The 15360-nt window shown below is 44.3% G+C and overlaps 1 protein-coding gene across 3 annotated transcripts in view; it reads left to right on the plus strand.

Annotated features, from left to right (window-relative positions):
* The window catches only part of LOC145405623 (uncharacterized), a 73602-nt gene that overhangs the window by 40629 nt on the left and 17613 nt on the right, over nt 1–15360 (plus strand). Inside the window, exon 1 of one of the 3 annotated variants that reach the window (XM_080276951.1) lies at nt 7274–7352. The exons of the other annotated variants lie outside the window; for them this stretch is intronic. Within the exon in view, the coding sequence (XP_080133077.1) occupies nt 7322–7352 (31 nt within the window). The 5' untranslated portion in view covers nt 7274–7321. Of the gene's footprint in view, nt 1–7273; nt 7353–15360 lie in introns of those variants that run through there. 3 annotated transcript variants of the gene reach the window in all.

Raw genomic sequence — 15360 nt, forward strand, 5'->3', positions numbered from 1 at the left:
GGCATGTTTGGTTAGATTAATTTCAGTTGTACGTGAAATTACCATCTCTCCATCTTGAATGCTGAGGTGTAGCAAGAGATTTATCCCTAACGTTATTGTAGTAGTCACGAAGAAGTGCTCTGTAAGGGATGTTAGTCACAGTATTGTTTTTTCTTGCCACCGAGGTACGAAAAATAAGATGGAAAATGACGAACATCACCTGGTTAAAATGAATGAAGATGAATTATAGAGGGGGCAGCGTGATGACTGAGGACAGGGGGACATGGAGGCCGTTTGCTTGTGGCCACTGCCTCCTGGATTTAGGCATCTGGCTATAGACAGGTAGATAGATACACGTAGATAGATAGATAGTTTCCAGGTGACACTGGAGGCTTCGTAAAAAAAGGTGCCACGAAGTCTGCCGTGCCAGGCTTTACAAATATAAGCGTATTCCCCACTCCCCCCATCCCCTGGCCAGTCAGTCTGTGCCGGGCGGTCTGCGGGGTAGGTTCCGTGGCTCTCTCGCTCCTCGGTGCTCACTCAGGCGCGAAGAACGAAGACATGAATTTAGTGTACTTTACATTTCTAGTGTATTTTCAAAGACTGTGTGTATTTTTCTAGTGTATTTCGAAGACATACTGCATTGTTTAGTGCATTCTGACGATGTACAGTTCGTTTCCAGTGTATATATTTACCTTTTTCTTTTTTGAGTTGGTGCATAAGTGAATATTTTTCCGTCACAGGTGTTGAAAAAAAAAAGAAAGAATTACTGAAGACTTTTAAAACGAGCGTATCCTCCGATGTTATTAATTCATTTTCTGAAGGAGTCGTGGTGAAGACGTGAATATTTCCCTTTTCCGAAACAAATAAGAATATTCCGAAAAAAAAACATTGAAATATTTCTTTGCGGTCAACTGAAATCTGCTTATTTTCACGTGGCCAGGTAGTGAATAACAGACTTGATTACGAATGAAAATAATCCTGGAGAGTGATGCCTTCACGTGGTGGCATCAGGAGGTGGGACGGAACTATGGCCTGGTTGTACAAACGTCCCTGACTCCCTCTTTTTTCTCCCGAAAGGAGGTTGATAGACTGCAGGGTAGGGTCAGCTTCAGCCTGCAGTCCACTGGGTTCACACACAGAGGAGCCTGGGGTTGTAACTACAAGCTACTACTACTACTACTACTACTACTGCTGCTGCTGCTGCTGTTACTACTACTACTAAAATCGTAAACAAAAACACATGGCTGAAACTAAGAATGAAATTTAAAGAACACATTATGATTTGTGCAATTAAAAGGCGTTTAAATGAATAGCCAATCGTGTGTGTGTGTGTGTGTGAGAGAGAGAGATAGATAGATAGATAGATAGATAGATAGAGAGAGAGAGAGAGAGAATGGTATATTGCCATCGAAATAATAATGCTTGTCGAATTACACTGTTACCTTGTGCTGATTACTGCACGTTGACAGCCGACATAAGGACGACAAATGATATCAGATGATTCATTATTTATCGATAATGAGATTGTTAATGCTTTGTAGGTCACGTCATTGAAGCGCATTTCATATCTTTGTACAATACATGTTATCTTATTAGGCGCCTTCTGGCATTGTGGTTAGTGCGCCCCGGTCGGAGTGCCTGTCTTGCTTAATTTAGATCCCCAAGAAGTGATTGGAAGTTTGTCGATCATGCCACCAAGGGAAGTAGGCTGGTCATCTACCTTGAAATGAATCACGGTAGTCCTACACTTCAAAGGAATGCTATTATGGGAAGTGACAATCATGCAGAGTCTGGCCTTTCACTTTATATCACTAATGAGTTTGTTACGGTGGCTGTTAGCAGGTCACGTAATAAAAATCGTGTCCTGATATCAGAAATCTTACTGCTTGATAATGCCTACAAGTTTTTTTTTATCGTCTATAACTGAATGCAATCGTCAGTTCCAAGTTCGTTCAAAATTTGCTTTTGGTAATTTTTGCGTTTTTGATCTGTGTCCACAATGCTACATTATTATTACAAGCTCTGTATAAAGGGCTTTCATACAATCATCAGCGTACTTTTTCATTGTTTTAAGATTTAGTTACAGTTTTTGGTTATTTTTGAGGTGTCTATGTGTGTGTGTGTGTGTGTGTGTGTGTGTGTGCATTGTGGGTGTATGCAGATAAGAATAGTTCTAGGCCAGCAGACAGTGTAGGTGGTGGTATTTAACTTGAAGGCGTTGTCTGCTGCAGGCTGAAGGAGTCTGCACACACACACACACACACACACACACACACACACACACACACACACACACACACACACACACACACACACACACACACACACAGAGCTAAGGTATTATATTCAACATGCACCTGTACCTATACATACACATGCACGTACACCCAACTCTTTCTACATTTTATATTAAACATACAGTACACATAAATACCTACACATTAACACTTTCTCTCTCTCTCTCTCTCTCTCTCTCTCTCTCTCTCTCTCTCTCTCTCTCTCATTACCTTCCTTTCCTATGCATACCACAACGTCAGCCAACCGTGTTAAATTTCTTCGTCTCATTTAACACGCCGTGTAAGTATTTAAGTGCCTGTGGGTGCTGGGGAGGGACTTCTTCACGTGGTGGTACAGATATGGCCGAGCAGTGGAGCTGCCCGGTTATACAAACGTCCCTCTGTATTCTCCCTGTCCCCCGAACCGAGGATGGTGCACTGCAGCCTGCATACCACCGGGTTCATGTTCAGATGAGCCCAGGGTTACAACAACAACAACAACAACAACTACTACTACTACTATTACTACTACTACCACCACCATGACTGTCAGGGGCCTGCAGTGGATCAGTGGTTAGCGTAGTCATTTCGTGATTCGCAAGCCCCAGGTCCAGGGTTTGCCCTAAAATGTGGCGGTCATTTGGAGTGGGTGCAGGTAACATGCCCTTTGATGTACGTGCAAATGGTTTCACTGTTGATTATACCGATGGATTATATACCCTCTGTCACGAACATATCCCGTACAACATTTCGCCTTTTCTGTACACCACTCCAAATTCGTGCCTCAACATGGAAAGGGTTAATTAGGGGGTCACTCAAGCTCCCGTGACTCAGCTGAATAAAAGCGTCCGGCGTCGCCAGAAGTACACTGTTAGAGTTATACCGACCATGAGACAGAGAAGTAATGTAGACAGATTGGATACAAGATTAGAGGGCTTGCTAAATATGCAGGTGTTGGATATAAGAATTAATATAGACATTGGAGAGGGGATAGTCCCGTTGCCGAACACAGATATTCAAGATTTTTGCTTTACAAGTGTGTGTGTGTGTGTGTGTGTGTGTGTGTGTGTGTGTGTGTGTGTGTGTGTGTGTGTGAATGATATATCCTTGAACATATAACTGTGTGTGTGTGTGTGTGTGTGTGTGTGTGTGTGTGTGTGTGTGAATGATATATCCTTGAACAGATAACTGTGTGTGTGTGTAAGATTTGTGTTCACCCTGCTGATTGGTACGAGCTGTTTGTGTTTATGCAAATGTGTATGCGTTTCTACCCCTACTGTTTGTGCCGTGAATATGTATGTGCATGTGTGCTTGTGTAAACAGGCTCGTGTATTTTTGTGTGCTTTTAGTGTGGCCATGTATGTGTATGCTTGTAAGTAAATGTAGGCCTGTTTGTGTGTTTGAATGTCTGTCCGTCTTTCTGTGTGTGTGTGTGTGTGTGTGTGTGTGTGTGTGTGTGTGTGTGTGTGTATGTTTTCATTGTGTTTGAAATAGCAAGGTTATATGTATTTATATATGCTTTTAATGTAGTCATGTGTGTACAGTATATGTATGTGTGTGTAAATTTAGACCATGTATACGATAGTCTAGGCATGTAGTTGTCGTGTTTTGAATGTGTATCATGTAAAGACAAGGCTAAATGTACCCTATGTTATGTATAAGTCTTAAGTGGTTATGTGTATTTGTATGTATGAGTGTATGTGTACGTGGCGGTGAGTATGTGTGTGTGTGTGTGTGTGTGTGTGTGTGTGTCTGTGTGTATTTTGATGATTGGTTATTTCCGTGTATTTATTAGGGAATGTGCATATATACGTGTGTGTGTGTGTGTGTGTGTGTGTACATCAAGAATGAATGGTCAAGGTGGCAACGGTAAAGGATGCCAGATGTCACTAAACTCACAGCCCAACCCACCCACACATGTCTTTAATTTTCACATTTTCACACAGTTTCACACATTTGAGTTGTCCAAATTTTGTGCTAGAAGGGAGTTAAAGGTGCAAGGTTTTAGTTGTGATAGGTGTTAGGTGTTAGAGTGAGGGATTAGAGGAGATATTTGAGAATGTCTATATGGACTTCCTCGGAGTTTGAATTTTAGGCGCTGTCTCTATATCTCATCTGTTCTCACCTTTCCATGTCTCTCCTTGTTATTATTATTCTGTCTCTCCTGAGCTTTCTTTTCCCTCTCTCTTTTCTTATGTCTTCTGTGTCTCATTCTCTTCTACTTCTCCTCCTTTTCCTTTCTTTCTTACTCTTTATTTTCATTTTATTATTCTTTTTCATTTTCTTCTCCCTTTCTTCCTCTCCATCTTCTTCCTCATCACCACTATAAAAATTCGTATAATTTCTTCGTTTTGTTATCTAGTTGTCTGTGCTTTTCCTTTTCCCCTTCAGCAATTCGTCTCTCTGTCTGTCTGTCTGTCTCTCTCTCTCTCTCTCTCTCTCTCTCTCTCTCTCTCTCTCTCTCTCTCCTTCCTTCCATGCTTCCTCCATCTCTCCTTCTTTCTCATTTCCATTCCTCTCCCCTTCCTCCCTCCTCCTTATCTCTCCTCTTCTCCCTCCCTCCTTTCCTTCACTCTCCATTCCTTCTTCCTTCCTTCCAACCATCCCTTCCCTCCATCCAACGTACTCCTCCCAAAACAGCATAAAAATCTCTTTAGGCATGTTCTCTACCATTAATAAGAGTCATTCGCTGTGCCTTCCCTCCCTTCTCTTGTTTTTTCTTCTCATTCCCTCCATTTCTTTTCCTCCCTTCCCCTCTTCCTTCCTTCCTTTTTCCCTCTCCCTCTCCTTTCTTTCTTATCTCTTTATCCTTCCTCCTTGTCCCTTTCTTCCCTCCTTCCTTTTTTTCTCTCCCTCTTCATTCCTCCCTGTCTCATTATTCTACCTCCTTGTGCCTTCCATCAATCCTTCTCCACGATCTCCCTCCATCTCTCCCACTTTCCTCCTTTCCTCCACCTAACGTCCTCTTCAGACAGCATAAATATCTCTTTAGGCTGGTACTGCTTCATTAATAACAGTCGCCATTTTTGAAGGCCTAAGACCATATTTACTCTCTGAACAACACGCACAGAGTAATGGATAGGCATACTTTAATTGGTCGGTTTGAACACTGATGCTCATCGTACCATGTAGAATACAGTGTTATGCGTTTTCAAAAGTTACTTGTCTCTCTACTTCCCTCAGTTAGTGAATTCCAGGCTTTTAAATGCAGTGTCTCCAGGTGTCCCGAAATGAGCGGATCCTAACATTGGCCCTCTTTTTGGTAACTTCTGGAAGGTTTTTTTTTTTATATATTTAATGCGTGCAGCCAGTGATTTTTTTTTTTTTTTCGTTTTACATGAAAAATGCAAAAGCCGGTATGCAGCTGTACATACAGGTCCGCAACAGAAAATGCCGAACATATGAGTATCCCATTGAGAGCCATGAGTGTCGTATAATTTTATTCTGACCACCTCCGGACGAGTATGTTCAACTAAACCTATATCCACGGGTCTATAAGGGGTATGGTCTATCCCAGGCTGTAATGGTGATGAAGTCTTACAGCACAGTGGCTGTATAAATGCCAGTGGTATTTATGTGTGACTGTGACCCTTAGAGCAGAGAGGCGGGTGTGGGTGGGCAGGGGGGTCGGTGTAGGGGAGTGTGGGAGGGTGTGGGTGGGCGAGGGCATGGCTGGGTGGGTGGGTGATAGGGGCAGCAGGGGTGGTAACAGGTGGTGCGGCCTTGAGCACCGGAGATTACAATTTTCTTCCGGTGAAGCAGAAGTTAACACAATACATAATGGTATACACCTGGGGTCTGTCTAGGGAGTGTAGTGTTGTTCGAATGGACGTGAGTTCAGTTCCCGGCTAGGGCAGGTAACAATTTGATGATTTGAATTTCTTTAAAACAGACTTTACTGATTTTCCACAAGACCCACCGACATGTCATAAGTAACTAATAATGATAATAACACCAATGCCCCAATCCAGAATGTAACAGACCTATCTTGTATTTAGAACGAATGGTGGGTTTTAGCGCTTATGGGGTGACATGTAAAGATGTATGTGGACCCAGGGAACGGAAAAAATATCGAAAGTATCTTCTTGCAGCCGATAAGTTCTGGGTTCCATTCCCTCGCCGGCCATGAAACCTTTGGGCATATTTTTTTCACCCAGCCTGAGGAGAGAGAGAGAGAGAGAGAGAGAGAGAGAGAGAGGGGGGGGGAGGGAGGGAGCTGGTACCTGTGGCTTAGGCAATTCTTGTTTCATCACTCCAGCCGTGGACTTCAGGATGGTGGTAGTGGTTGATGGTTGTAGTTAAGATGGTAGTAGTTGCGGTATGTGGATGGGGTAGTGGTAGTGTAATGTTGGTAGAGATGATCGTAGCTACAAAGGAAACCCTGCAACACATATTACGTACCTGCAGTTTAATGACTTAAATGTTGAGCTGTGAAGTCAGTGAATTTCCCTAATGCTTTCAGGTGTATTCTGTCTGAAGGTTAGATATCCCAGCGTCGTCGCTTGTTTATGAAAGTATTATTCTTTTTCAACAGGGGAGGCAACGAGACGAGTTTTTATTTTGAAACAAATTATAAGTAATTCTCCGTCCTTACTTAACGTGAACGAGTTAAGTGAAGTACTGGAAATAACATGGTAAAACGAAGTAATCCTACACTGTGAAAAAAGAAAGAAAGAATGGGCAGGTAAAAAGAATAGAAAATATTGATAGAACCCAAATACCCAGGGAAAGGACTTAAACCCAGAAATGTAAAGATAAAGATACTGTATTAAAAAAAAGACGAATTCGTGAGAGAACAATATAAAACAGTGATTAGAAACATAAACCAGATACCCCACTAAATCACTTAAATTGCACAATGTAAAGGATAAATAGAGACAGAACCAACAATCGCCAGGACCCGAGTTGGATTCCTCTGCCTGTGTGTGATGAAAGTTAGGTCGAGCAGTATGGGCGTGGGGGTAGATGACGAGGGCGTGGGGTGTGGTGGTGGGGGTGGGGGCAGTGACCTAGGCAGCCCCGGGGTCACTGGAGTGTCTAAGGTCAGGTTCTCCGTCCCGTCCATGGAGTTCGTATGGGAGACTGACCCTGAAGGTGAGTACACTTATGATTTGTTTATATAATTATCTCTGTGTTGCTGTGTATCTGTTTGTGTCTTGTTCTATATGCATGTCAGTCAGGTCTGTACCCGGAGTTGGACACATTAAAAAAAAAAAACATTCAGAGAGTGACACACTCGCCTTGTTCTTAGTGCTGAACATTTGACATGATTCTGTGACCTTGCCTTCAGACTGGTTGTTCTGAAAATTAAGTCGCTTCATCCTTGTCTGACACACACACACACACACACACACACACACACACACACACACACACACACACACACACACACACACACACACACACACACACACACACACACACACACACACACACACACACACACACACACACACACACACAGGTCTTATAATACTTATATTTAAATCAGAGACTAATCTGGTACATTTAATTAGCTGTAAAAGGGTGGTTAGAGAGACTGATGTTGAGTGTAGGTTAATTGTGTGTTTAAGATGGTTATCCCCGTTCACCTTTGACTAGTTGGCCTTAACCTCCACCCTTGTACTTCCCTCCCCTCTCCCCCTCCCTTGTGTTCTCTCTCCTCTCCTCCTATCTCCTCATCTCTGTCTCCCACTTCTTTCCTCTCCTCTCCTTTCCTTTCCTCTCCTCTCTTCGGCTCTTCTTTTATCTCTCCTCTTTTCTTCGTGTTCGTCCCTCTCCCATTCCTTTCCCTCTTCTCACCTCTTCTTTTCTTTCCTTCCATTTTTTTTAAATTATTCACACCATCCGTCATCTTCCCTATCCCTCCCCCTCCCCCTCCTATCTTCTTTCCTCCCTCTCTTTGACCCTTCCTCCATCCCTCCTCTCTTCTCCCATCCTTTCCTCTCTCTCATACTACTTCTGTCTCTTTCATCACCTCCATTCTCTCCTCCAGTCTCTCTCCCTCCTCTCCCTCTCCCCCTTCCTTCCTCTTATCTCAGCCATTTACCTAACTCACACATGGTCCACTCCCTTTGTCTCCTGCACCTCTCTGCCCTTTCCACCCCCTCACCTCTCATCCCTTTCCTCTCTACTTTCAGCTCTCATTCTTTCTCTCCTCTCACCCATAAACTGTCTACTTCCTTCTTCCTTCCTTCTTTTTCTCTACTTCTCCTCTCCCTTCCACTCCTTCCCTTCCTCTCTCATCTCTCTTTCTCCCTCTTCGTTTTTTTTTTTCCACCCTCTATCCCCCCTCTCTCTCACCTCCGCCGCTCTAACCCCTCTCTCTCATCCCCTCTGCTCTCCACCTCCCCTCCCTCTCCTCTCCCCTCCCTCTCACCCCTCCCCTCTCACCTCTCTCACCCCTCCCCTCTCACCTCCCTCTCACCCCTCCCTCTCACCCCTCCCCTCTCACCTCGCTGTCTCTCATTTTTTGACACTTTATATTCACTTTTCTCTCGCTCTCACCCCTCTCACCCCTCACTCAGCTCTCATCATTCACCCCTCACCTGTCCACCCTTTCCACCCCTCACTCAGCTCTCATCATTCACCCCTCACCTGTCCACCCTTTCCACCCCTCACTCAGCTCTCATCATTCACCCCTCACCTGTCCACCCTTTCCACCCCTCACTCAGCTCTCATCATTCACCCCTCACCTGTCCACCCTTTCCACCCCTCACTCAGCTCTCATCATTCACCCCTCACCTGTCCACCCTTTCCACCCCTCACTCAGCTCTCATCATTCACCCCTCACCTGTCCACATTCACCCCTCACCTGTCCACCCTTTCCACCCCTCACCCCCCTCCTCTCTCTCTCTCTCTCATTCCCTGTCAGATCCTTGAGGTAACCTTCTTTACTCCTGTTCAAGGTCGCTGAGGTGACCATGTACTGAATGCGATCCGAATGAACTATCGTATTCCTGATGGCGTAAGAGGCGTCGTTAGCACCTCTTCCATAGCGATTTATTTTACTTACTGCGCTTTTACCATTCTCTTGCATGTTATTTATAGTGTATTAATATCATAGCTTGTATCAGTAACATGCAGGAGGATGGAGGTGTGACGTGCAAAATAAATCGGTAAGGAAAAGGGGTTACGAAATCTCCACTTAGAATACAACCATGGTACCAAAACCGAGATTTCCTTCACCATAACAACAAACCGACTGACACATGTGAAATATGAGTCCACTTTTGTTTACTCCCTTCACTGGGATGGCCCGTATTTCCATTTTCTTTCATTTTTCCTTCCTTCCTTCCTTTCTTTCTCTACGCCCCGACTGTTTATGTGGTGCCGCCCTTGCTTAAGAAGTGGCTAGGTATGGTGTTAGGAGAGGGTGGTGTCTCCTTAGTGAGCTGACCTGTACTGCATCCAGCCCTGACGTGGGAGAGGGGCGGAAGCAAAGGGAGAGAGGGAGGGGATGGTGCAAAGGGAGAGAGAGAGGGGATGGTGCAAAGGGAGAGAGAGAGAGAGGGGATGGTGCAAAGGGAGAGAGGGAGGGGATGTGCAAAGGGAGAGAGGGAGGGGCGAGTGCAAAGGGCGAGAGAGGGGCAAGTGCTAAGGGAGAGAGGGAGGAGCGAGTGCAAAGGGAGGGAAGGAAGGGCGAGTGCAAAGGGAGAGAGAGACAGGGACAAGGGCAGGGAGGCAATAGAACGGAAAGAGGAGGTAGAAAATGGCAACGGAAAGGGAAGCTGCAAAAAAAATGGGGTTTATTTAAAAGGGAGTGAAAGGTGGGAAATGCAGTGGAAAAAGGAGGGTGAGGTAGGGAAGAGCAGCAGAAAGGGAATGAAGAGGTTAGATGATAATAAAAAGGGAAGGAGAGGTAGGGGGGACATTGGAAAGGTAGGGAGAGCAACAGAAAGGGAATTGGAAATAGGGAGAGCGTTGGACAGGGAAGGAATGGCGTGTAAGAGAAAAACATACAGGATGCTAGATGATATTAAAAAGGGAAGGGGAAGTAGCAAAGGGTAGTAAAAAGGCACATTAAAAAGGGGAAGAGGATTAGAAAAGGGAATAAGAAATAGACAGGGAGATAGGGATTTTGAACAGGTATGGGGAGAGAAGACAGATGAAAAGGATGAGAAAGGATTGATAGCAGATGAAAAGAGAATGGAAACTAGTTTGCCCATATGTGAAGGAGAGAGAGAGAGAGAGAGAGAGAGAGAGAGAGAGAGAGAGAGAGAGAGAGAGAGAGCGGGTGGAGGCGCATGTTGATAGACGTGGGTGACATGACCTAATTCCTCTCTTTCATCCCATCCCTTTCTTCCCTTTCCTTCCTGTTTCTTTCTCTTTTCTTCCTCCTTCCTTCCTTCCTTTCTTCTTTCTTTCCTTCTTCCTCCTCCCTCCTTTCCTTCCTTTCATTTTTTTCATTCTATCGCCTTTTTCATTCCTATTCTTTCTCCTCTTTCCTTCCTTCCTTTCTTTTATTTCTTTCTCTTTTTATTCTTTCCCATTCTTCCTTTCATTCTCTCTCATCCGCTTCCTTTCTGTCCTTTCCTTCTCTTCCTTTCATGGTCTTTCATTCCGCCCCTTTCTACCTCTTCGTCTCTCCTCTCATTCCCTTCCTCCCCTACCCTTGGATAGAGTAGGGTAGGGTAGGGTAGGGTAGGGTAGGGTTGGAGAGGACAGGATAGGATAGGGGAGGGTAAGATAGGAGAGGATAAGGTAGGGTGTGGTAGGGCAGGGCGGGGATGGAACAAGGTAGGGTAGAGTAGGGTAGAGTTGGGTTAGGGTAGGTTTGGGTAGAGTAGGGTAGGACTGGTTAGGGTATGTAGGGTAGAGAAGGGGAAAGGAAAGGATGGGGAAAGGTAAAATACGATAGGGTAGAGAAAGGGAGTGGAAGGGGTGGGGAGAGGATAGGGATGTTAAGGGAAGGGGTGTAGTGAGAGCAGCAGCAGCAGTAACAGGTCGGCTCGTGCCTGGAAAAAGCAAGTCTGTGACCAAACAAGGTACCACAGACGCCCCACCAGCCTGCCCAACACTGCCTGGCATACCAAGCGAGGCAGGCACGGCTAGGCACGGTGGAGTACAAGCCATGAGTTACAAGGGGTTACAGGGACAAGTGGTACCACAGAAAGTTTTAGGACCCACACCGAGGAGGCACCTTGGTTGAAGTTAATGAGTACAAGTTGCTGCGCTGATAGTGAGAGGAAAATATAGCAAAGCTGAACACCTCCCATCCACATCTCCCACCCGGAAAAGGAAGGAAACTTAACTTGGGAGGAAAAAAAGTCAAGCCAGGAAATTTAACAGGAAAGGAGGACACATTCAATCCATCACTAAATCAGGTTCAGCGAATCTTTGCCTAAGCGTGTCATGAGCTGTTCCATGCAGGCCTTGTCAACTGCCTCTGCTGATAACCGATTCCAGGTATTGCCGATCTTAAAGAGGTGTTGGGGGGGGGGGAGGCAGGATGGGAGAGGGAGTGAACTGGTGAAGAAAGGGGTTGGTTGGAGAGGAATCAAGTAGATTAGCAAGGAAAGTGAGAAGAGAAGGAGGGAGGGAGAGAGTAGATTAGAGAGGAAGGGAATAGATTGGGAAGGGAGGGGAGAGATGGGAGATAAGGAGTAGACGGAGGAGGGAAATAGATATGAAAAGAAAACAAATGAGTAAAAAGATAAAAATATAAGTCACTTAAATTAAAGTTGTTACGGTACATCTTGGACGCTCCTATACACTCCCAATCAGAATTCCATCAATGAAACTTTCTCTGATCAAAAACCGGCCAGTGTAGGCTGTATGTAGCGTTCATTCATTCCGTCCTTCGCCCTCTGATCTTTATTCTCTATATGCTCACAGGTCAGGAGGAAAAAAATTAATATCGATTAGTATAAAGCTTGAAACAGGTTGGTCCGGTGCTTCACAGAATGTGATGGAAAAAACAAACACAAGATTAGAGGGAAAGAGGTGTAGGTCTCTCTCTCTCTCTCTCTCTCTCTCTCTCTCTCTCTCTGATAGATAGATACATACGTGCATGCATACATAGACTGATAGATATTTAGATAGGTAAAAATGCATACATACGGCAACAGCAGTGAAAAGATCATTAATGTGTATACAAACGCTAACCATCGTCTTTCTCATTGAGTCCTATATACTGTTTATAAAGTATGTCTTGTGTATGTAGGGTACGTATGATGAATCTGTATATGGCCTAAAGTGCAATACCTGCAGTTTAGGTCAGTATAATATAGTTAGAATGTGTGATGTGGTCTTCGTCTATGGTCTCGGTTAGTCAGTGAATTAAATGCGTGATTAGGTCCTTGTATAGCCAGTATTATCTGCATCTTAGGTCTGTTTGGTCTGCGTATGTGATAGGTGTGCTGTGTAGCTTCACCCTATCTCCAGGTGTATGACCTTACCTGCCCTGACCTCGTGGCTACCCAGGCGTGAGAGAAAGTGACAGAGAGAGAGAGAGAGAGAGAGAGAGAGAGAGAGAGAGAGGTTGGGGAGATAGTAACAGGTATAAGTGGGTAGAAAATAGATAGATAAATAGTTACAGACAGAGAGGGGAAGACTAACGTAAGTGGTGTAGAGATATTTACTGTAGATAGATGAAGAGGTAGATTGATGAAGAGATAAATAGATAATAGATAGATAAACGGATAAGTTGAGAGAGAGAGAGAGAGAGAGAGAGAGAGAGAGAGAGAGAGAGAGAGAGAGATTTGACTTGCAGGTCGTGTTGTGTGAAAATAAAAACAAATTACACGTTGCCAAATGTATACATTCTCTCTCTCTCTCTCTCTCTCTCTCTCTCTCTCTCTCTCTCTCTCTCTCGTTGTCACCCTGCACTAGCGATATATTAAAACACTTTTCATTCCAATTACTTTTTTGTCCATCCCCGATTTTTTTTTTTTACGAATGTCATTCAGCTTATACCTGCCTTTGTACTCGGGCATACACTGAGCTTGCTTTAATTTGAGAGAGAGAGAGAGAGAGAGGTGGGGGATATGATGAGAGAGAGGTAGTGTTAGAGTGTGAGATAAGGCAGAGGAAAGAAAATAGAGGATGAAAGATGAGGGAGGGAAGTGCAGGGTGAGGGAGGAATGAGGGAAGAAGGCTAAGGGGAGGAAGGGATGAGGGAGAGAGGTGGAGGGATGAGGGAAATAGAAATAATAGAGGGAGGGAGATAAAGGGTGAAGCTGGGATAAGGGAAAAAAGATAAGGAAGGAAAGGATGAGGGAGAGAGGAAGGAAAGAGGAATGGAGGGAGGTTTGGTAAGACATCAGGATATAAAATGGAGAGGGTATGAGGGAGGGGAGAGTGGAAAACGTGACTACACCACCTGGTCCCGCTGGTATTGATAAACCCCAACAAAAACTCTCGTGTTGACGTAGGAAACCTGGTAGCATATCTTTCTTTATTTTTCCTATTGCACCATACAACTCTCTTGTATGTCATAGCTTTTGTATATCGATATAGTTTGCAGTATTAACATCTTTATATCTACTCGTATGTGCAGATATAGCCAGATGCCGTAATCAGGGGTGGCCACAAACAAAACGCCTCCGTGTCAGTCTGTCTTCCATCTTCAGGCTCGCATCTCTGCAGCTCACACCCCACTTACCCATATATCTCTCTACCCCATTCTTTCATCTCCTCCTCGGCCTCCCTTTCCCCTTCCCCCCTCCACCTCACTCACATACAGTCTCTCACTCCATCCTCTCCACATGACCAAAGGATACAAAAGGACATTAAAGTGAAAAAAAAAAAATCACCAAGTAGGTGTTACGAAATATCCGAAGTCAGCGAGCCTGTATCGACGTATTTATATTTGGAAATAATACCTAGAATTTGCAACAAAGATATAAGTATTCATAATGGTAACAGACACAAACGAGAGAAGAAAAAAATGCACGTAATCTCCAGAATGGTTTGTTGACAGTCACTTAACACAATCAGACCACCCGACCCTTGCTAATAGACCTTACATTCCCCTCTGTTTACCGTCACTTTCTGATTACACGACTAAACCTGGGCGTGCAGGGCGATTAGATAAAAGGGCAGGAGGAGGATGTAGAAAAGTCCCGCAGTAAAGACAGCCCGGATGCGTATGCCAAAAAAAAAAAAAGTGTTGCATAGTCCATCACAAATATATTGAGTTTCGGGTCTGTCTTCAGATTTTTTAATGGTTTGAATCGATAAAATTTTGTTCAAGGTGCCATTGAAAAAATTGTCATCGAAGCTTGCCCTCCCCACGCTCTCTGGTAATAAATTTCGACAGTATGCGTCCTGGGTTCGATTCCCGGGTCGATACGAGAGACCTTAGGGAGGAGGATCGAGACCTGAAATAAGGACCTAGATGTGAAACTCGTTGGTTGCCTGACGTACTGTGGGGAAACGCTGTTTGGATGTTCACCCTCCCAGTACTAAAGAAGAAAAGGTTGGGTTTGGGTAATTTTGAAATGAACTAAATATATATTTTGTATCTTCAAAAAAAAAAATAAAAAAATAGACAAGTAACCACCTAGGCTGTCCTTTCCAAAGAAGGTTTGAGAGAGAGAGAGAGAGAGAGAGAGAGAGTTCAAGAAAGTGTTCCACCATTGAAATACGCATCACAACTTGATTTATGGACTGTAGTGGTTCTCTCTCTCTCTCTCTCTCTCTCTCTCTCTCTCTCTCTCTCTCTCTCTCTCTCTCTCTCTCTCTCTCATTACGTGTAAATGAACCGATAAGCAGCTACTGAAAGGGTACGAAGTTTATCAGCGTAAGTCACTGATTAGAGAGAGAGAGAGAGAGAGAGAGAAAGGAGGGGGGGGGGGTTGTGTTTGTCAGCGTATTTCAGAAATGGACTCACTCTTTTGTCCATAAAACAAGAATATTTTTGACCACCTACATGCGTCAGATCAGCATTTAAAATATTCCATTGCTTTCCTGCCTGAGCTACACCAATGGTCAGTTCGTTGAACTGATCCTTCGTAGTTGTTTCTTAGCCTCATATAACATAACACAGCATAACATAACGAAACATAACATTTCATAACATAATATAACCTAACTTAACCCAAACCAGCCTGACCTTTCTTTATCCAGCCTCACCCAGGGTAACCTGTCCTGACCTGTC

Source organism: Coenobita brevimanus, chromosome 67, assembly GCF_032717465.1.
Source record: "Coenobita brevimanus isolate Jiangsu-jjx chromosome 67, ASM3271746v2, whole genome shotgun sequence".
Classification (NCBI taxonomy): Eukaryota; Metazoa; Arthropoda; class Malacostraca; order Decapoda; family Coenobitidae; genus Coenobita; species Coenobita brevimanus.